The 23,506-nt window shown below is 41.9% G+C and overlaps 1 protein-coding gene across 3 annotated transcripts in view; it reads left to right on the forward strand.

Moving 5' to 3' along the window:
• The window catches only part of FOCAD (focadhesin), a 200,530-nt gene that overhangs the window by 106,465 nt on the left and 70,559 nt on the right, over positions 1-23,506 (forward strand). For all 3 annotated transcript variants that reach the window (XM_048849366.2, XM_048849367.2, XM_048849368.2), the window contains 6 exons: positions 8,902-9,036; positions 11,772-11,822; positions 12,427-12,510; positions 14,487-14,616; positions 18,351-18,539; positions 19,009-19,130. In XM_048849366.2, coding sequence (XP_048705323.2) covers positions 8,902-9,036; positions 11,772-11,822; positions 12,427-12,510; positions 14,487-14,616; positions 18,351-18,539; positions 19,009-19,130 — 711 coding nt within the window. The remainder of the gene's footprint in view (positions 1-8,901; positions 9,037-11,771; positions 11,823-12,426; positions 12,511-14,486; positions 14,617-18,350; positions 18,540-19,008; positions 19,131-23,506) is intronic.

The raw sequence follows: 23,506 nt of genomic DNA on the forward strand, positions 1-23,506 counted from the left end.
TGTCAGCTGTTTGTAAGACTAGAAGCTCACTGGAGTTCAACAAATAAAAGTATGCTGATGTTAGCTGCTAACTACTCAAGAATAATTGCCTTTTTAAAAAAATACACGTAGACAATGAGCTTTAAAGCTATGGTTGCCAGGTGTCCGGTTTTCGACCAGAACACCCAGTCAAAAAGGGATCCTGGTGGCTCCAGTCAGCACCACTGCCTGGGCTGTTAAAAGTCCGGTTGGTTGGGCTGGCAGGCTCCCTACCTGGCTCCATGCGGCTCCTGGAAGCGGCGACATGTCCCTCCTAGGCAGCCAGCCCCGCAGCTCCCATTGGTCAGGAACCACAGCCAGTGGGAGCTGCGGGGGCGGCACCTGCAGGTGGAGGCAGCGCCCACCACACAGAGCCGCCTGGCCGCTCGTATGCCTAGGAGCCAAGGAACATGTTGCTGCTTCTGGGGAGCCTCCCTGAGGTAAACGCCACCCAGAGCTCACTCCCAGCACCCCCTCCTGTGCTCCAACCCCCTTCCCCAACTTTGAGCACCCTTCTGCATCCCTTCCCACATCCCTACCCCAGCCTGGAGACCCCTCCCATACCCAAACTCCCTCCTGGAGCCTGCACCCCACACACCACCTCCCACACCCCAACCTTCTGCCCCAGCCCAGAGCCCCCTCTTGCACCCTGAACCCTTCATTTCTGGCCTCACCCCAGAACCCACACCCCTAGCCCAGAGCCCATACCCCCTCCGGAGCCCTTTCCCACACTCCAAACCCCTTGGCTTTACCCCCCCAGCCTGGAGCCCCCTCCTGCACTCTGGCCCCAGACCAGAACCTGAACCCCACAGCCAGAGCCCTCACCCCCTCCTCCACCCCAACCCTCTTCCCCAGCCCGGTGAAAATGAGCGAGTGAATAAGGGTGGGGGAGAGTGAGTGACCGGGGAGGGGGCCGGATTGATGGGGGGGCCTTGGGACAGGGCGGGAGCTCAGAGAAGGGGTGGAGCAGGGGGTGGGGCAAGGGTGTTCAATTTTGTGCAATTAGGAAGTTGGCAACCCTATTTAAAGCCCATGAATGGGTGCATCTGCACTAGAAAAATGGGTTGAGTGTCTTTGTTGACTAACCCGGACTAAACCACCTTTTTGCCAGTGTAGGCACTTTGCAACACCTTTTCACTTTAGCAGGTCAAAGTATATATCAGTTAACACAGCCTGATCTAAGCTTGAGCTTGTCTACATTACAAGAGTGATTCAAAGTGTATCAGCAGTGGCTGTTAACCCCTTCTGTGGATTCCAGTCTCAGATATTTATTCTGATAAAATTATTGGGGTCATAGCTTTACATATTTTGATACAGTAAAAATAGCTGCACAAGTAATTACATTTGTCCTGGCACTAGTGGTAAACGGATGTCCGAGGAATAGACTGCAGACATTCTGCAGAAAGGTGGAAGATGGATGCAGCAGGAGTTAATGGTACTTATAAGTAATTCAAATGATTCTGAAATGTAGCAAGACTTTCCTTCTTTCTGCCCTTGAGGATCTCCATTTAGGGGAGATTTGAAACACAACTCAGTCTGTTCTCCAGGATAGACATCTTTTTTAGTTTGCAGAACTTCAGATTTCTTAATTAAGAATATGGAGATGCCATCCTGCTTCAAGATCTGCATCCTGAATCTCTTTATCTTGCAGTGTTGTTCTCTGTTATATGCAGCTTGCTTGTTCTCTGATATATGCTAAGATTACCTGCTCAAGACCCAGCCTTCTATGAACTGTCTGCAGACTTCCCTTCCAAATCCCTCACAAGTGGGCTAGATTATATATTCCATCCTATTTATCCTGTGTGCCACTTTTTTCATACAGAATAAAACAGATCCTCTTTGTAAATGAAGGAAAGGAGATATAACTTAACTTTCCTCACATCTTCCTCTCTATCTCTTCAGTCACCAAGAAAACTCAAACAGAAAAAACATGAACAAAGATTAAAAACAAAACTGAGAAAGCTGAATGATACTTGAAAGTATTTTTGACTATATGGAGTTCAGAAAACTAGCCATCATTCTGCATGCACCTTCAACCCTTTTATGTTATATTTTTACTGAGAGGAAATGTTCATTATGTTCTGCTATCTCAAGGTGTATTTTGGTAGCTATGCTAATGCTGAGAGGGCATTTACTCTAAGCTACTTATTTACCGTACTTATTGCAAACCATTATGGTCTGTCTGGTAAATCTGTCCTGGGAGAATCATGCAGAAGTATAGTGTTGCTATTAGAGTCCTTACGCGAATCCATACAAATCCTCCTTTGTTTTTGTGATTTTAGTCCTGGCAGAACTGTTCCAAAGGAAATACCAAAAGTGTCATGTTAATCCAAACAGGATTTTCAGTTTGCTTTTAATTCTTATCTTGTTTTCATATTGATTTTTGGGTTTGACATTCTCTTATGAACCCTTCTATCGCTGGTACAGGGCATCAGAACACAAGTCAGTATGAAATAAACTGATCCCAGGTAGCATGGTGTGGACCATATTTTATTAATATTTTTCTAGGAAGCAAGTTAAGCATGCATGGTATTGCTCTGTCTTCTGTGGGATTACTACAATATAGGGTATTGTTTCACAGCTAATATTGGTATCATGGCTATGCTGTAGAATAAGTGATACTGTAGACCTCAAGCTTCCTGATTAACTTGTATTTCAGAGGCTTTTATGCATATTTAATGTGAGCTAGTACTATATGGAGGGCTACAACACACAGTTTCAGGTAAACAGCAAAGAAGCAATATATACCCTCAAAAAAAATAATCCACTTGGTTGATAGAGGAAGACATTTGTTATATATTGTAGTTCTTTCAGTCTTTGCTGCCTTGTTCTGTCTTGGAGTTCAATACACAACATAAATAACATGTCTGGTCATTCCATGTGATCTGCCATTGGACATGAATGTGACTCAATTATATGCTAAATTGAAGCTGCTTTCAGAGTACTGTCCCTGTTATGGTTTACTGGAGTTGGAGAGCTTAAATGATTCATAGGAAAGTCAACATGAAAGTGTACTTTGCTGCACTTACTAGTTTTGTGCTTTTCCTGGACTACAGTACTTGAGGAGACTCCACAATGTATATTTGTTTTTCTCCACATGATAAATCAAGATGCCTCATTTCCTAAATGACCAGCACATAAAGTTGTACCTCTTCAAATCCTAGAAGATTTCTCTGTCTTTTTAAACACTGAAGTAGAATTGGTCTTTCTAATTCTCAAGAATGGTGTTTTTGAAAATGGGGATAGAGGGTTGTCATTTTCACTCAACATGTAGTGAGATTACTTTTCGGTAGCTGTCAATGTTAGTTACCATAAAAACATATTTGTGGATATGCCTGTTCCTAAAATGGACTTAATAGGCATTCATAAAAGCTTCATCTTTACAGATTTGAAATTGTTCTCTAAAGTGTTTTCACAGTCACTGAAATAACTGCTTAATTCAGCAATTGCTTCTGAAAAAAACAAATACTACGCTTACCTAACAGACGGGAACCGCATTCTCTGTGTGTGTGCACATTGGAGAGAGCTGGACATCAAGAATTTTTGGGTTCAGTGGAGCAGTGCCAGTTTTCTCATTTTTATGCCATCACTTGCAGCCTTCAAAGCACATTCTCTGTTTATCTTATTTGTAAAGTACTATGTCCACTGCACAAACGAAAAATAAATGTGTGCATTTAGCTCTGATAAAATTACATAGCAATAATACATTTCACTTCTAGAGTGTCTTCCATCTGAAGAGCTCAAATTGCTTTATAAACATTGGCTAAGCTGTGCAACGCACCTGTGAGGCAGGTACGAATTACTCCATTTTACAGTTGGGAAAAACTGAAGCATGGAAAGGTTTATTTGCTCAACGTCTCAAATGAGACAGAACCCAGGTATCTCCTAATTCCCAGACCTGTCCTGTAACCTAGGAGATCATCCTTCCTCTTTTAACTGTAAAATTATATGCAAATTCTGTGCAACTCTTGGCAAGTTATCAACACAGGCCAGGTTTGCACCACTGACTTTAGTTCTTTAATTGTGAAAGCAGTTTTCTAGCTCTTATTAGGAAAAGATCAGATAGCTCTGTTTTCATAGCACAAAGCTTTCATAAAATTCTTCCTTTGTTGGATTGAGCATTGGATGAAATTTAAAAAAAAAAAAAATAAAAATAAAAAAGGACCTCTCCTGAATTTCTGGAAGTAGATTTGAAAGTACCATGATAATTATTGGCAAATTATTTAGGAACTGGATTTCTTTCCCTGTAGGAACAAAACCATACCTATGGCTGTCTGTGAATCCAAGCCAAGGAAACATTCATGGCCGCCTTATTTAGAAAGTCTGCATTAAATATTCTTTATGAAAGCTGTATGCTCAAATTTTAAATCAACCTGAATACTACACCGTTCTCATCGTTTCCTTTCATACATGGTGGTATAACGTAAAAGTTTTATTAGCATGAGTTTGAGATGCACCCATTAACTAAACAGATGCAGTTTAAAATCTGTTTTTAATGAATTAGGTAACTAATAGTGCCTTACAAATCTAAATCCGAAATCTGTTTTAAAACCATCATGTATAATTTTAAGTTTATAAGTTGTCATGTATTCAGTGAGACTACTCACATACTTAAAGTTCAACATAAGCCTAAAAACCTTGTTGAATCTGGGCCTAAATGTTTTTGGAGTGAAGTATAAAAAGTTTCCAAAGCCAATCTTCCAAACAATTCCCCTGAGATATTTAACCATCTATTGATTTGATAAATTGAGTTAATAATCTCATGTCTAGTAATACAGTGGTTGGTCTAAATATATTTTTAAATACACTGAATTCTTGTTTTTATTGGATTTAATTCTTGTAACCATCAAGAGACACATCTGATAAGGGCAAAAAAAATCAACATTTTCACTTTAATCATGAAACAGTAAATTTGAGAGGGATGAAATGAAAATAGCACTTTGGAACTAGTAATACCATTCAAGTGTAAAGAAATATATTGTAAGATAATGTCATATTATTGTCTCCCGGGTTACAAAAATCTTGTTTGGGTCCTGGCTATCAGATAGGGATTCTGTGATTCTTGCACTTTCTCATATGTTGGTTGAATTTGTGCTTGTTGGTATACTGTATGTAACATTTCTCCTTTCAAACTGGCTTTACTTTAAGATCCATTTTTAAGGCCTCATATAAAACTTTTCCTTGTTATTCTCTTGTTTTTTCTTGAGAAATACCTTGAACTCGTATGTCAGGGATTCTAGAAGCAGCCTTCCCTGGTCTCCCACAGAGACTGTTGTGAGGGGAAATCCAAGCCCTTGTGCTCTGGATCCCCTGGGATATGTTAAGCTTCTGGAACCTCAGCAGGCTGCAGAACTGGTTCTGCCATTGGCCTCTCTGGCACACTGCCAGGGCACTGACTGTCGTCTACCACTTCTTGGAAATGGGGCTCCTCAGCCCACCTGCCCTAGGACTGGGACCAGCGCTGATCCCTGAGATACCTGAGTTACTTAAACACACTCTTGTGCCAGAACTCTGTACCAAAAATGTGAAGATTCTGGTTTCAGTATAACTCTCTCAGGGGTGTACAGCAGTTGTGAAGCTGTCAACACACGTACACTTTGCACAGACAAACACTTTTATGCTCTTATACTTAATCATGTAAAGCTCAGATCATACAAAACTATAAATGCTAAACACATACCAGGGTATAATCTAGACTAATGAGCAGCTGTGTCACGCCTGCCCTGCAACCTTGGGTACCTTACATGCCTTGCTGAAGTGGTTTCCCCAGGGCTGCTCACAAACAGCCTTCCAGCGTGCAAGCCACACCCTCAATCATAGAATCATAGAATATCAGGGTTGGAAGGGACCCCAGAAGGTCATCTAGTCCAACCCCCTGCTCAAAGCAGGACCAATTCCCAGTTAAATCAATGTCTGTGTGTAACTGCAGCCTGCCAGCCACACTTGGGTTACACTCTGGCTCTCACCAGCTTTGGTTATACTTCAGGGTGACCCAAGCACATGGCCAATCTGAGATTCTTCCCTCAGAAATGTATGTCCTGTACAGCCTAGTCCTCTCCTGCACAATACAAGTTACAATGCCATCTTATTACAAATAGTTATTCAGATACTTCAGTTTAAATACATTTGAATAGATAAAACAAGTGTATTAACTACAAAGAGACTTTTAGTGAGTACAAGTAATGAGGCATCAAAGTCAGAAATGGTTACAAGAAAAATGAAGATATAATGCTACTCGTGCCTTACTTAACAAAGGATACTAAATTCAAAGCAAAGTTTACTCACCACATACTCCAGATGTGTTACTGACCACATTTCTAAGGTCGCAATCCCTCCCTCAGTGCAACAGCTACTTCCTTGGTCCATTAGGTATAGTGAATCGAAGGGGGGGCGGGGGGCGAAAGGGTCCTTTGGGTGTCATCCCTTCTTATTGTAGTCCTGTCTCCTCTTTGAGAAGCATTTCCAAGTGGGAGCAAGGCGACAGGCAGTCTGTGTGGAAGGGAACTCCATGCTGTTACTTTGCTGTGATGTAGTTTTTTTTGCCCCTGCCATCTTTCCTGCCAAAGAATGGCCACTTCGCAGGTAATGGTCCATCAGCCTTGTTTACACCTGGTTACTGTGTCAGTTTATGGTTTGTCTCTGTGGGTTTGGCCTGGTTTGGCCATTCCCCAAACTTTTCTGGAAAACATACTTTTAGTCATGATCTGAGCTTAAATTTATAATTTCACATTTTCCATGGTAGTATTGATCAGCAAATTTGGTTTTTAAATGATACCTTACAAGGCATACTTTGTATAAAGATTATTACAGTAGTGTGTGGGGTCTGAACACACGGGTGTATTCTGTCACAGCATGCCCCTGCCTCTGTTTCCTCACCACTCCAGGACATTCTTTGGGCTGCGGTCCGAGTCCCGTAGTTGTCCAGAGTCCATGGGGCCATGTGGTCTCAGGAAAGTAGGCAGAACTCCCCTGCCCCATGAGGCTGCTACATACTGGGAACCTCTCCCTCCTGGAACTCTTTACCCAGCCTCTGTAAGAGAGTTTGTTCTCTCTTGCCCTATGCTTCCTCTTCCTGCCTGGCTCCTGTTCCTGTGTGTTTCTTTATTTAAATCCCTCCTGGTCACATGGTCTCTTTCTACTCCTAGTAAGTTTCCACTATTCCTACCTTCCCCCCTCCCTTCAGAAGAATCAGCTGCTAAACTGATTTTCTAAAGAGGTAGCTCACCCATTGTCCTGAGATGTTTGCACCTGAATAGGTTCAGTAAGTCCAGAGAAGCATTCTGTTGTATTGTCAGGGCTTCTACAGGGCTTGTCAGATGTTTGCACCTGAATAGGTTCAGTAAGTCCAGAGAAGCATTCTGTTGTATTGTCAGGGCTTCTACAGGGCTTGTCAGCAATGGTGGATCCACATACATATAGGCACTCATAATACGGCAGTTTTTCGTAATACAACTTCACAATATCCTTCTGAATTTACAAGTTGTATAGACACAGCCCCAATTCATTACAAAATACATTTCAGAATCTAACTTAATTCTCAGGCATTTCTTTTTTTCTTTCTGCAGACATTAGATTGGGTCAGGATCTTTTTTGTTAAAGTGTTATTGCCCTCGTTGGCTTGTATTTGGTTTTCAGTGATTTCTAATCTCTTTTCAAAAGTGCTGACCTTTGAATCCAGGTGCCCTATCCTGCAAGTTGCTGTAAGCTTTCAACTTCCATTCACATTCACTGGGGTTGAGAGGTGCTTGTTATCTTGCCACCCCCTCCACCCCTCCGTTAGTTAACTAAATGGACATGTATTCCAGTATATTTTCTATTCCTTACATGGCACAGAAGCCTGCAGTTTATTTTATTTAGTTAACAATGTTGCCAAATCACAATGTTTGGTGTTTCTCTGAAAGCCACAGTGATCAGAATCAAGAGATTGCATGAGAATCTCTTACTTTTTTTTTTTTTTTTAAATGAAAGTTTCCAGCCCTGTTGGTTGCAGAGAAAAGTTTTTGAAAAGGTGAAGCAAGTTCATCCTAAGGACTCAGAAGCCAGAAAGCATATACTCTTCCTCCTCATCCCCCAAATTTATTATTTAAAATAAATCCCATGATTTTTAAGCCAATCTCAGATTTTTGGGGTGCTTGACTCTCATGATTTTTGAAAGCTTGCAGTTGGAAATACTGTTGGTACTGTCTCATAAAGCAGAGTTAGTGTTGTTTTTCAGGGTTCTGGCCTGCTCTCTATTTCACTGGAGCAAGTTGGTTCTGAGAAGTTTATCTGTACTGTGGTGTGGCTCAAAAAAACTTTTTAATGCTTATTTTGCCTTGATACTTTAGGTTTTTGAAAGATTTTAGGCCCCAGCAGTATTTTCTCTTCCCTTCTGTCTGTTCGGCAAACTTCTCAAGATTTGGTTGGCTTTAGTGATTTAAAAGCATTCGGTTGTACATAGCTCTGATGGAGTGTGGCTGCTCCTGCTTGCAGCCTGCTAGCAGCACTCCCACATTCAGCTTGATTTTAAGCTAACTAAAACAAATGAAGTAGGGTAGTTGTGACACATCCTGCAATTTGCTGGTTCATGTGCACCAGCATGATCTCTTCCTGCTTGTCCAGGGCGCTCTGGAAAGCAAAAGTTATTTTTTGCCTTCCCTCCATAAAGATAACACATTTCAAACAGCTGCATTATCTGGAGAGATGTTATTTACTGTTACATGACGTTGCTTAATGTACTGTGAGACTGTTAATTAGTGAAGTCTTAACATGTTTGCCATATTTATAATGTGTCCTGTATTAATTACTGCTTCAGCATAGATCGGCAGAAAAGTGCTGAAATGAATATTGTGAAATGTAAGTTGAGACCTCCAGTGTTAATGATGCATTCCTATCCCCTTGCAGGTAGTTTGTATTCGCTCTACGTGGAATGCACTCTCACCAAAGTTGAGCTGTGACACCCGTCCACTCATTTTAAAAACACTGAACGAATTGTTCGCCCTGGTTCCTTCATTAAAAGTGAATACAAATGAGTATGAGGTATGTGTCCCAGGTCTAAAGTGTATTTCTTCTCTTAGTGGCAGCTTTAAATGTGTCTGATCATTTAGGGATGTTTCAAGTCACTCTCCTGACTAATAATTAGCTGTATCGTTATATTTAAATAGCACTTTGTTTTTGAAGGGCTTTACAAGTATTAGCTACTTAATCCTGTGAGGAAGGTAAGTGCATACCTGTTAGCTTCCCACCACTTCAGTGCTGAACAGAGGCTCAGAGTCCTGGACACGTAGTCAAGGATAGGAGTACTTGTGGCACCTTAGAGACTAACAAATTTATTAGAGCATAAGCTTTCGTGAGCTACAGCCGGCTGTAGCTCATGAAAGCTTATGCTCTAATAAATTTGTTAGTCTCCAAGGTGCCACAAGTACTCCTTTTCTTTTTATGGATACAGACTAACATGGCTGCTACTCTGAAAGTAGTCGAGTATGTTCTCTTTGTGGTACAAATAAAATTTTGGGGCTTTTTTGAAGTAATGTTTTCAATTGCTTCGTCCTCCCGCTTTTCCCCCAAGGTGACGAATGAATGAATGTGGGGTTGGCAGCCATATCCCTCTGGTAATTGCGTGACACAAGGGGTGGTTTTGTCTTATGGCGGCTACAGACTTAAGAATTAATGAAGGGTTGGGCTTTTGTCCAGATGCATGTGTGCCTCTTTGCTCATCCTAATTTTTTGTGACAGGGCGTGGAGAAGAACAGGATAGCCATAGAGGTCCACTGAGGATTGAATATGGGGTGTAGTATCAACTGCAGTTGGATACAAATGTGATAGGTGCCCTAGGAATACCTCAGAGAAATCAGTATGTTGATGATATACAGTTGTGTACCTCTTGCCCTACAAACCTTGTTAGCGCCGTCTACCCCAGAACAGTGCTTTGGTTCTGCCACTGAGCTGTATCCGCTCCACAGCCCTGGGAAAACAGATGTCTCAGTAGTGGGTATAGCTTGTCTGTAAGAGATGGCTCTCATTTCCTTCGTAGAAGCATAATTCCCAGGCAGGTTGCCAGATTAAGTGTTTTGACATTTTATTTTCACCACTCAGCAGTGTATGGAAAGCCACCTGTGCTTTTGTAACTACTCAGCCCTTTTAACTAAGCTTTTATCAGAACTTTTCCTTTGCTTCTATCTCTTTCCAAATGCAGAAGTTCCATCGTTATGCCTTATATTGGCAAGTTATTGCACTGTTGCTGTTGTGGCCTCTAGACAATAGAACTCTCATCCCTTTGATATCTGTTTAATTCTTTCTCTTCCTACTTTTCTTTTTCACTGTTAGCCATTGCATAGAGAACCTTTCCACTTTTTCTCCTACTTTGGAGTATCCACTGTGTTTGGCTTTGGTTTTGAGGTTGGAGGGTGGTTTTTTTTTAATTATACTATTACTTTCATTGTGTTTGATCATGGTTTTTTTCCTTGTATTAACTTTTACATCCCATCAAAACAAGTCTGAGTGCACTTTGAGCCATGTAATAGGCTAATGTAGGGGTGGGCAAACTACGCTGCATCCGGCCCTTCAGACGTTTTAATCTGGTCCTCAAGCTCCCGCTGGGTAGCGGGATCTGGGGCTCACCTCACTCCGGCGCTCCAGCCAGGGAGCAGGGTTGGGGGCTTGCCCTGCTCTGTGTGTGCCGTGGCTCTGTGCAGCTCCCGGAAGCAGCAGCATGTCCCCCCTCCGGCTCCTACGCATAGAGGCAGCCAGGGGGCTCCGCATGCTACCCCTGCACCAAGCACCACCCCCGTAGCTCCCGTTGGCTGGGAACTGAGGCCAATGGGAGCTGTGGGGGTGACTCCTGTGGATGGGGAAGCACGCAGAGCTGCCTGGCCGTGCCTCCACATAGGAGCCAGACGGGGGACATGGCACTGCTTCCAGGGAGCTGTTTGAGGTAAGCGCTGCACGAGGCCTGGACCCCTGCCCCCCTCCCACACCCCAGCCCCCTGTCCCAGCCCAGATCCCCCTCCGAACCCATCAGTCCCAGCCTGGAGTACCCTCCTGCACCCCCAACCCCTCATACCCAGCCACACCCCAGAGCCCACACCCCCAGCTGGAGCCCGCACCCCAATCCCCTGCCCCAGTCTGGAGCCCCCTCCCGCACTCTGAACTTATTTCGGGTCCCACCCCAGAGCCTGTACCCCCAGCCGTAGCCCTCACCCCTCCCGCACCCCAACCCCCAATTTTGTAAGAATTCATGGCCCACCATACAATTTTCATACCCAGATGTGGCCCTTGGGCCAAAAAGTTTGCCCACCCCATGGCTAATAAATCAAAGGATAGGTGTGAAAATACACCCTGAGTCTCCTGCAGTGACATTTTTTGCTAAACTATTTTTGCTTGCGCACACACTCCCTTTCTCTGTTTGCTTTTCCATGTAGACGGACTTTAAAAGATGAGAGCCCCCATCCTGCAAATGCAGGCATTGAATTCACTGGCACTACATACTGGAGCCTTGGACTGTATTTTTATAGAATAGTTTCTACCACCTGAAGTATTATAAAGATGGAGCTAATCTAACCTACAGTATCTAGGTGTTTTTACTGCAGCCATCTCCATGGTATCTAAGTGCCTCACTGTGAAAAATCCATAATGCTGAATGTACAGTATATTTTCAGTTGCTGATAACTGCTCATAACTCCTTGTATCAGTTTTGTCCATATTACTTAATGAAATAGGTACATGGGGCTATTCAGTTGCTATCTATAACTAAATATTTGTTTTTAATTTAATAGAAATTTAAAGCCCAAGTTGTCAGCTCACTTTGGAGCCACACTGAGAGCAAGGTAAGTGAGATGCCAGGAGAATGTTAATTAAGGTGGGTAGTGGGCACATGTTAAGGATTCCCCTCGTCCCCCTTTGAAAATATTGGTATCAGTGTCATTTATTTATTTTCTGCAATATTTCCTTGCCTGTCAGTGCTGAGTTCGTTCTCTCTCTCTCTCTCTGTGTCTGAGGGAGGTAGACTGACAACCTTGGGGACAGATTTTTTTCTGCTTCTCCTCAGAGCCAGGACAGTGCAGTCAAGACCAGTTGAAGCTTCCCCACATTGCCTGTGCTTCCCCTCTATGTCTCAGCCTTGGCCTGGTTGGGTCCACTCTTAGAGCAGGAGGGTTTCCATTAATAATAGACCTCTCTGTTGAGACTACCAACGAGGGTGTCGATTTTGATAGTGGATTTCCCCCAATTGTGCTTTATTGCGTACAGAAAATAACGGATTGAGTATATGCTTCACAGGAGACTTTGTTACATATAACAAAGACATTCATAAAACAGTTCAGCATTCAACTGTTAGTGGATAAACTCCCTTAGCTTAGTGGATAACCAAATGAGTTCTGTCTCCACTATGCAGAAATAATGCCTTCTATGCTTGTGATATTTTTTTCCTAGGATTCCATTGTAGCAATTTCAGCATATAAATCTCTGTCAGAATTTGGTTCGGAAGAGCACACCATCCTTCATCTTCCCGAACAGGTAGACATTTTGTACTTTAAAGGGTGAGAGTATGTGCCACTTCCTTAGAAATGAATGGAAAAGTAAAGAGCAAAGCCACATGAAAAGAGGGGAATACTTGTTTGCTATCCCAGATTAAGTAATAAACAGCAGAATCAGAGGCAAAATGACCCAGGGATGTAGGGATGTAGCTGGTTGTTTCTCCTCAGTAAAAGGCACAGCTACCAGGAGAGTGCTGGATAAGCTCCTGAGAGGGAGAATGCTAACTGAACAGTTCAGTGATGCCTATGTGATCAGAGAGAAGGCAGCTTTTATTACTTCATTAATTAGTAAGTGGAGCTACACAGGTGAGAGAGAGAGCGCTCTTGATTTGTATCTTTTGTTATTCTGAGAGCGTTTTGGACCAGGCTTTGTATTATAGGGAAGTAGTTAGAGAGAGAGACTCTGTTGGAAGTTGTATCTCAAAGTAATAATCCCCTGAGCTCATGGTTAATGCTTCAATTTTTGAGACAAACTTGTCCATTTAGGTACTAGGTGTTTGTTTTGAATCAAGATAAAATCTTGCCTTCCTGTGTTCCATATACTTTTAAGGTACTTTGCCTCCTTTTTGGGGGAGGCAGGTGGAAAGAAAATTGTTATTTGTTTCATGGTTTTATGTACATGTAAAGGACTGTTTCCTCTTATATTTTACCCTGAAAAATTCCTGACTCAATACACATACACAGTGGAAGAGTACATGTAAGGTCATCTATATGAGAGTGTAGGCAGTAATGGGTAATCACTGCTACTTTATGGTTCTGGTAAATACTTCTGTATGTTTTGATTTCCTACAATATTACAAAATTGGCTCCATATGGTGCTATGGCTGTATATCATGAAAATGTTATAAACAGATTTTTTTAAAAGAGCCCATACTTTATGGAAACTTCTGAAGAAATGTCCAGTGAATACCTGATGAAGTGCTCTGTGTAAGCTCGAAAGCTTGTCTCTCTCACAAGCAGAAGTTGGTCCAAAAAGAGAGATTACCTCACCCACCTTGTCTCAGAGGTAGTCTACACTACCGCGCTACATCCGCGCAGTTGCATCGTGTCCAGTGAAGACACGCTATACCGATGGGAGAGCACATTTCTGTTGGCATAATTACTCCACCTCAATGAGAGGCAGGAGCCAAGTTGTCAGGAGAGCGTCTCCTGCAGACATACCATGGTATGGACACTGCTTTAAGTTGATGTAATTTATGTCACTCGTTTTCACACCCCTTAGCGGCATAACTTACATCAACTTAAGCGGTAGTGGAGACAAGCCCTTAGCGAACACCTACAAATGAAAAGGGAAGGCATTTTGTCACAAAAGAAGAAGATACAAATTAAGGACAAATCTCTAAATGCTAGAGTGATAATAAATAAATCTCTGAGTGCTGGCACATAGGCAATATCCTGGTAATTGAACCTGGTATAATGTTGCATCAGAAAATGTAGAAGATTAGTAGGTTTGTTTATTTAAAGGCTTAATCAGTTAGAAATACGTTGCAGATTTTAGTGTAATGAAAAGAAGAAAAAATACTTGTTACTATTAGAAATGTGCTTTATAGGTTGAATATCAATACAAAAATAAAACATTTTATTTTCCTGAATTGTTACAGAAGGGTCAGACAAAGAGTCAAGTTCAAGGCCCAGTAGTACTACAAGTACTGCCATTCAGTCCACAAATGCCTTGATTATTTTTACCACTAGTGATATCTTGGAATTTTATATGGCTCACTGCTTTTATAAGCCTATTGTGATCTACATACACTCTTCAGCCTGGTAGAAGAAAGACGTTCAGTTGATCAGTTTCAGGACTTAAATTCATTAAACTGGAGGGCATTCCTTACTGAAATAGTGATCCTTATCTTTGTCACACTGGACCTTGAATCTAAACATGGATTAAGAGGCAATGTTTATTTCTATATTTATTTATTTTTGTTTTGTTTCACTGCTGCCTTTGTCCTCCTTCAGGCAAGACCAGAAGTTGGTCCATCAGAAGAGATGGACATAAATGAAGAGGAGGAGAAGGAGGTGGACCTTTCTGTTCCTGGCTCTTCATATATCAAACTGTTGTCTCTAACTCTTCCTTCTGTTTTGCCAGGTAGAGCACTTTCATAAGGGGAAGCTACTATACAGCTTTAGAATCTGAGTGACTCTGTATGGGTATAGAGTTCTACCTACATGAAGAAACTTGTGGGGTTGGGACCTTACTTTGTTTATCTTCCATAAAAATTATATCCTAAAACACTTCACCAATTTAAATAATAGTAACATTAAGAGCTCCTGGCAGTGAATAAAGGTGTTTTCAAGGATGTTAATTGAGAATTCTTCTTGTAAATGCTATTCATATTTTCTCTTTTCTGTAGTTATATAATTGGTTACAAGTTACTATATTTCAAATACTTGTTCGCTAATTATGATTTAGGCCTAACGTAGAGAACTGAAGGACAACATTTTAAGGCAATTCTGAATTTTGAATGAAAATAAAACAGCAGGAAATACAAAGTTACAGGATTTATACATGTATTTGCTTTATGTAAGTAATTATACTCTTTGATATTTTTTTCAGGTAATGTATTTGCGAAGAGGGTGCATAGTGCTCTGAATAACAGTCAAATAATTAAGTAAACAATGTTAAGATATTATGCAGTATAAAACATAATTAATAAAGGTGTGAATATGAAAAATAAGAGTAACGATAAGCATTAGTGAGACTTAAATAGGTATAAAGAGATATTCCCATGGCTGACAGGGTCATTTTGAGACCTGTACAACTGATTCATCTTAAAAATAACATTTATTTTTAAAATGTTCACTTGATTATAGTTTTAATGCTAGCTGTCCACTAAAGTCAGCAGTGCAACAGTCACTGGACCGTAAGCTTCTCAGGACAGGGACTGTCTCTTATGTGTTTGTACAGTTCCTAGCACAGTGGGGTCCTAGTATATGAATATGGTCCCTAGATGCTAGCATAGTATAAATAATAATGAATCTCTCTGTAATATTTCTTTCATGGGAACTTCTCCTACATGCATCTGGGGAAGGATACCATCGTCTGGTCCTCAGGTCCTTTCACCAGGGTTGACTTGGGACCTGTGTGGACTCTCCAGGAGGTATCAGAGTGGAGGATATATGCTGCTTCCATGTGGGGAAGCACTTTCCACACTCTGAATGTAAGGCATTCGTCCACTTAGGAAACTTCACAGGGAAACCCCAAGTAAGCCATTTAAACAAAGGAGAGTAGTGTCTGCTGTCAGAGACACAAAGCTGGGCAAGTGCACCCTGAGTGACATTGTTTAGCTTAACAGGAAGCTAGGAAAACTGAAAGTAAGAATTTGTAGAAAAGGGCTATTTGTAGAATAGTCAGGGTTATTGACGTGGATGAACAACTCTTGTGATGGAGTAAGATATTGGGCTCTCAAAGCAATGATAATCTTTCAGAGACCACTAAATCTTGTGTATGGGTGAGGCTGTAGAACTGGGTCTAATTGAACAGCTGTTAGATGTTACCAAGATCATTCACAGTTTCCTTGCTGCTGGCTAAGATGCAACCCATGGGAAGGTTTAGACCAACAGTCCCTATTTTCCCTGATGTCCTTGCTAATGGGTATCATGTTGACTGGAGCTTCCAGAGGATGATTTTTATGATCTCTGGCTGAGACCTCTAGTCTCCTTGGGCTTCTCTGGATGATTCCCTTAACTCAGAGCTTTCTCTTCTCACCTTCCTCTCCCCGCTCCCCTTATTCGTGGGGAAAATTCTTTCCTAGCCTCCATATGCTACTTCTGGAAGAGATGAATTCTTATTCCTATGGTAACTGGAGCTAAAATCCAGAGTTCCAATCAAAAGGCAGTTTCTCTTGTGGAGTTCGTGCTGAATGTGGGATTATCTTTCCATGAGCCTTCCTCTGCTCTGGAGGACAAAACTGTCTTTGCTCACAAATAAATCCACGTGGGTTACCTCAGCTACACAGCTGAAAGGAAAAATACTAATAAACCCATAGAGTTTCTGAAACAGAAGCACACCACACTTCCCCTTTACTCTCTTAGCATCTACGTTTGTGTGAGCCAAAGGAAACAGAAATTGGGAAAACTTCTCTGAGCTCCTTAGGGGCCCAGCAACACTGTCAATTTCAGCTGCTAAACTGTATTCTCTCTCTACTCCCATTGCTGGCTCTGTTTCTGTAGGACAGAAACAGAGCCAGCAATGGGAGTAGAGAGAGAATACAGTTGCACACACAAAGCATCCATATTTTCAGTAAACCCATTTAATCCTTGATTGTTATTTGGTGGGTGTCATATGCAGTCTAGAAATGAGTACCTTTAAAAAAGAAAAAAAAGTTCATCCCATACGACACAATGTGATATATGTGCATTTTAAAGGACAGCAGTTGAATCCCTTTTTTTCTTATTCAATGGTAGATGGATATACAGAAGATAGGTCAGTATTTTGGTTCATAATACCTTCAGTGGTGGTTGCCTGTTTTTCTTCAGATTTGTACCAGCCCTTAAAGTATGATGCATTATCATTTGCTTCAGAATCAGGTGGTCTTTCATGAAGTTCAGCTAGGTTTCTCTGTTTGGTTTATGCCTGGCATTCTGGATCATTAGGTGCATTTATTTGCCATTGTGATTAGAAATAGTGAACTCATTGATAGGCATTTTGAAAGCAACAAGTTCTTTGTTATAACCAGTTTTTTTAAAAAAGCTTGGAATTTAAAGAAATCTATGGGGAGACATTGCAATAATGATTAGACTGTGTAGCCATGGACAGACACCCAGCTGCAGATGCCTAGGTACATATTTATCTCTAAAACAGGGCTCTCTTTTATGACATTTTGCAGTCTTTTTCTCATGTTTATACTGTTAATGAAATAAGAAATTAAAAAGAAGGAAATGCTGCTAAAATAATGGGTACTAACTGAAAACGACCAAAGTAAGGAAGTTCCAGGATAAGATGTCTTTCCATTAACTTGTTCCAAGGTACCTCAGGTATTGCCAGGATCTCAGAAGAGTGGGTAAATGCTCTTTCCACCCATATGTGCTCCAATTTCTAGGAAACCAGCATTGCATCTGGTTTGGGAACTTATACGCCAGAGTTTCAAGAGTAATGTGAAACAGTTGTTATAAATCTTTAAAACTTGGTCATATAATGAAAGCACTAACAGACTCTTAAATCTATCAGCATTGCCAGGTGCTGGTCTAATGTTGGCTTCATGTTGGGAAGCAGTAACATTGCACACATCTACCATAAGGGCTACTGTAATCTAACTTCACAACCAAGCAATAGCATTACTTCTTTACACTGTTGAACCCAGATAAACCATAAAAAGCCCAAGTTTGAGAGCGTACCACCATATAAACAGTACCTACAACTGTGTTTAGAGAAATTATAGTACCAGTTGTTTATTTTTTATGGTGAAAAAGCCTATAAGGAAAAAAACTCATTTACGAGGAACATTTTATTTACATTGACAAATGTAAATGTCAGTTTAGTTTCTGACGGTCCGTTCTTTCAGTTTCATTGTGTCATTGGCATAACAAACAAAGACCACATTGATCAACAGCACTGAGAACAGTTCAGGCTATTTTTCTTCTGAGTTTGAGCATCTGACATCACTTATTCAGAGCTTCCTGAGCTGCAGTTTGAGTGGAGGTGAACATAGAGTCAGGAAGACTTGCCAGGCGTTCTAAATCCCTGACCTTGGAGCTTTCATCTGAACGTGTAGTTGCTAGTTTTGTTAAGCATAACTGCCCTGAAGCTGTGGTTTTGGGTTTGTTGGGATTTTTTGGCCTCTCTTCAGCCCCTGACTTTTTTCTTCTACCCACTTCCTCCAGCATTTGAAGAGTTTGTGGCGTCACTTGTGAAACAGGAGATGGCCAACATGCCCCGCGGAGTGTATCATTCTGCACTGAGAGGAGGGGCCACGCGCTCGGATCAAGGAAAGACCGTAGCAGGGGTTGCCAACTTCATGCTGAAAATGTATGAGAGGAACAAGCAGCCAGGCCTGAAGCCTGGCCTTGCAGGTGAGCTTCTCCTACCATTGGTCACATCACTCCCTGGACTAATGTTTCAAAATGTATGGTAGTTTTTCTCTGAATGTGGTGTTGGCCCTGATTCAGAAAAGCTTGTCAGGACGTGCTTAAGTCCAACTTTTTCAGGACAGGATTTTAGTACATGCATTTTAGCGGGCCGCATGTCAGGACATGCTTAAGTCCAAACTTTTTCAGGACAGCATTTTAGCAGGCCGCATGTTTGAGACCCCTGCTGTAAGTGATGAGTCCTAATACCCAGCAGCATTGGAAGTATGAATCATTAAGTGACTCCAGAATATTCTTCCCTGCTGGCCAGCATCACTCTTATTTTAAAATGTAACTTTAAAAACATAATATGATCTTTCTTAAAATTTGCATTCAGCTGTTGTGCATGAAACTCTTTCTTTTGCCCTATTTAGCAGTATTTTATCTTGATGCATTTATATGGGTTTTTTTTAAGGTGGCATGTTGTTATGTTATGACCTTCCAATCCACATGGGCAAAGATGGCAAACCTATCAGTCGTTTTCTGGCTAGCAGAGGGCGCAATTTCCAACAGATGTTAATAGCTCTCATTCATGAGGTAAGTATTCTCGGCTTTTCTTCCCTTTTCAGAAATGTTGTGCTGCTTTCTCCTCCCTGCTCCCCACAGAGTCACATTTGCTTTTTTTAATTAGGAAATACTAGCTACAAGCTATGTGATGTTTTAATGCACCATAATTAACTAAAGTTGCTGTGAGGGACAATTAACATGAATAGAACGTGTAAATACATTTAATAAAATGCTCTCTTTGCTGAAATGCTCCCTCTGAAAATCGTTGGTGTAAATTGAAACTGACACTCTCCTTTTGCCCCTTCTCTCAATAGTGGTGTCTAATCAGGCTACAGTGCTCTAGTATTTTGGTGTGTCTGAACAACAATTATGGGATTCCACCATAGGGAGTAACCTCCGCCTCCTCGTTAGAGTAGTAATAACACAGCATATCTTTTAATTGTTTCCAACTCCCTGGAATATTATGCTAATGTGGCTGATCCTATGCAGTGAACTTTGGTAAACTGGAGCTGTAACATCTAAATTTGTGTGGTTTTGGAAAAGGTACAAGAAATGAACATCCAATTAATCATTACAGAAAATAAGAAAGAGCTTGTTATCAAATCTTACAGGGAGTTTAGAATTATGGCATTACAGTTGATACGAAAACTGATCTTTGGAAACTGCAGAGACTGGGAAAACAAATAAGTAGCTAGACAGGAGCTTGGGAAATGAACGTTCGTTTCCCATTTTTCATGTCAGTTTGAGCATTACTAGCACAAGCAGACATGTGTTAGAGTCTCTCTGAGTTCATAAAAGAAAGAAGAGTTAATATGATCAATTTGCATTCCTGGGGAGATTTATTATGTGCTTCTTAGGGTGAAGATTCTCTTCACAGGTCGTAAATGAGAATGTCAGAATTATACAAATCTATTCTGTCATGTGTTAGACAAGCAGGAGAGCATACATGATTATAAAAATATCTTTTGTAAAAAATCTAAGTCTGGGCCCAGAATAGCTCCTCTAGGAATGATAACAATATAGTGATAGATGTACATTTTAAAAGTGCCTTCAGAACAATGCCAAAAACTGTTTCTTTATTCATGCAACCACAAAATAAAGGTTCAGAAGACAGAACTGCCATGCTTGTTCCCTCTGTCCTTTGTACTGGCAGTAGCCATTCTCCCTCATAAAAATAACTGGAAGTTATAATTATAGGTGAAGTTGGTAGCTCCACCTATAGGTAAGGCTGATCAACACTCTCTGTTACAAGAACATGTTTTCGGTTGTTTATAACTTTACCAAATTTCATCTCTTTTGGCTGAAATTTTCCATGCCAGGTGTTTGCGTCAGGCTGATTTTTTTTTTTTTTTTTTAAGTTTCAGCTAAAATTGTTTCTAAAGAATGAGATTGGGGGAAAAAAATGTGCTCATATTTTAAAGAATGCTTAAACCGTTTGTTGAGCAGATCTAGCTCCTCCATGTTTGGAGGCAGGGCTTGCAGTTTGGCTGGGGGTGTTGCCAATTGGTCAGGGACATTCCATAAAAAATTGACCAAGTTTTAAGGCTCTGAAGAATCTCAGTTCACACATAGAAACCTGCTAGTTTGGCAGCTAAATTCTCCAAAAATCCACCTGCACTGAGCATGCTCCAGCCTGAGTTGCAGGAGCAGAACAGTATTACCAAGCTATGGCCCAGGGGCAATACAAGACCCACCAGAGCATTTCGTAAGGCCTGTGGCCTGCTTCAACACAGTATACTAATGGCCGATTCGTTAGCATTTTGTCGTCATGTTTACATCATTTTAGTTTACACAACTGTGTAAATAAAGAATAGCGTACATAGAAACATGTCTAAATACATACAAAACAAGCTGAACTTAAAATATAAATCAATAGTGGTGACTTTAAAATATTATTACAATAAGTAGAATGTGTGTGGCCCACACAAGGTTGTGCTTAGGTTTATGTGGCCCTCCTGTGTAATAAGGTTGGTCACCACTGAGTTACTCCATTAGCTCAAGTGTCAGCCATCTGCTCAGTGGATCTAACTGGTCCAAACCTGCTGATGACCCCTGTGGATGTCAGTGTGATGTCACATGATAGATTTTGTTTTTTTCAGTTTGTTTTATTAAAAAACCTTATGAAATCATCCATAAAAAAGTACTTTAAAAACATTAAGGTTGAAAAATTAAGCACTCAAAAGTTAGGCAATGCCTAATTAAGGTAGTTCTTCGAGTGCTGTTCCTGTGGGTGTTCCACTTCAGGTGTTGGTGCGTCCCAGCACTGCTGATCGGAGATTTACAATAGGAGTGACTGGGCAGGTCGCCTTGCAGTGCTGCATGTAACATGCGCACGACCCAAGCCCTCCAGTTCCTTCTCAACTGTCCTCGGCTGAAGACTGAGCTCTGGGGCAGTGTTAGTTAGATAAAAAGTTATAGTTAGCGTTAGTGTTAGTTTATTTGAAAAAAAAAAAGTTTTATTTCATTAACTACTTCCCCTCAGGGGATGGTTACCCGTTAAGATGCCTGGTTCTCCAGGCTTCAAATGGTGCGGCTCCTGCCTCAAAGCTATGCCTGTTTCAGACAGGCACTCATATGTAAGCTGTCTGGGTGAGGGGCATATCCCCCCAAAATGCCCCTACTGCAGCAATTTGAAAGCCAGAGCCTGACGGGAAAGGGATCTGCGGCTAAAAATGATTTTAATGGAAAAATCCCTCCAACCAGAGTCAGACAAGCAGACTGCCTCTCTGGGAACTCCACCAAATGGGAAAGGAGACAGACCCTCTGAAAGACCAAAAAAGACTTTTCTCCTCAGAGAGCACTGAGAAAACAAAGGCAATCTCCTACCAGATCACTACCCCCGGTGCCAACTTATGCTCAGGTGAGCACCTATGATGCTCCAGCACCTCTGGCACCACTGAGGTCTGAGTGAAGGAGACTGAGTCCAGGCACAGACAAAGACATGCCTCCTTCATGGCACCAAGTTCACTGGCACGGGACTCGGCACCGAGCGTCTCCTGACAGCGCAGTCGGCATGGGTGGACAAAAACAAGTCAGCACCAACTAAACAGTCACAGCATCGGATGGCACCAATGCCAGCACTGGTGAGAGCTGACCCTGCAGCACCGGTGGCCCAGACATCGGCACCAACACAGTCTCTGCTACACCAGAAAGACTTGGTGATATCGTTGGCACTGCACTCCCCGATATTTGGTACCGAGGGCTCCCAAACAGGTTACAGAGAAGATCCTAACAGCTCTCATGACATTGCACAATCTTCCAGCAAAGACGAGGAGGAGGTGTAGGAGCAAAACACCTTCTCACCACACCACTCCTCACCAAAAGCACACTGAACACCGTGGAGCCATATAGGACCAAGATACCACCAGACGACTCAACCATGGTGCGGATCACAGTGGATGTACCCCCCTATGGCCTTCTCCATGACATGGGCACATTAGGAACCCTGGGCATCTTACAGGAGTCCACATTCCAGGCCTTCCACAGCGCACAGACGCAAACTTTGCTCTAACCCTGTGTCTCCCACACCGCAGCCCATAGAAGCTCAGGATGTAGGAGAGGACACAGAAACTGGCACAGACCAAGAAACCACGTCTCCTGATCACAATCCTCCTTCCTCCCCAGATGAGGCTATTATGCCCCCACCACCAGCTTCGGCGGACAATTTCAAGCAATTTCAGGACTGTTTAAGCAGGTCGCTCACAGCCAGGACATCCAGCTAGAGGAGGTGCAGACAAAACAGCACGTCCTGATACAAATACTACAACCATCATCTACCTCGAAAATCGCTCTTCCCATCAGCGATGCCATCTTGGATCCTGCAGAGACTGTTTGGCAGACACCAGCCTCAATACTGCCAATGTGCAAAAGAGTGGATAGAAAGTACTACGTACCCTCAAAAGGGGCAGACTTTCTCTTTGCACATTCGCCCCCCAACTCCTTAAATCAAAACCACAAGAGAAAGAGCACAAGACCTGTTTGGACGTAAAGTGTACTCTTCAGGCATCCTACAATTCAGAGTGGCCAATTATTCTGCATTGTTAGCAAAATATGACTATGATAACTACAGCAAATGTAGCTTGTTCGCAGCAGAGCTCCCAGAGGAGAAACAGGCACAATTTCAAGCCATCATCAATGAGGGTCATCTGATAGCCAAAACAGTCCTACAGGCGTCACTAGACACCATGGATATGGCAGCCAGAACCACGGCCACAGTGGTAGTAATGTGCTGGGCATCCTGGCTACAGGCCGCGGGTATACCCAAGGAACTCCAAACAAAGGTAGAAGACCTACCTTTCGATCGAGAAAAGCTTTTCTCAAAAAAAATTATGAGGTGTTTCATTCGATGAAGGACTCTGGGGCCACACTCCACACTTTGGGGATTTATATCCCACCTATGAAGAGAA

The sequence above is a fragment of the Caretta caretta genome, chromosome 5 (assembly GCF_965140235.1).
Source record: "Caretta caretta isolate rCarCar2 chromosome 5, rCarCar1.hap1, whole genome shotgun sequence".
In the NCBI taxonomy this organism is placed as follows: domain Eukaryota; kingdom Metazoa; phylum Chordata; order Testudines; family Cheloniidae; genus Caretta; species Caretta caretta.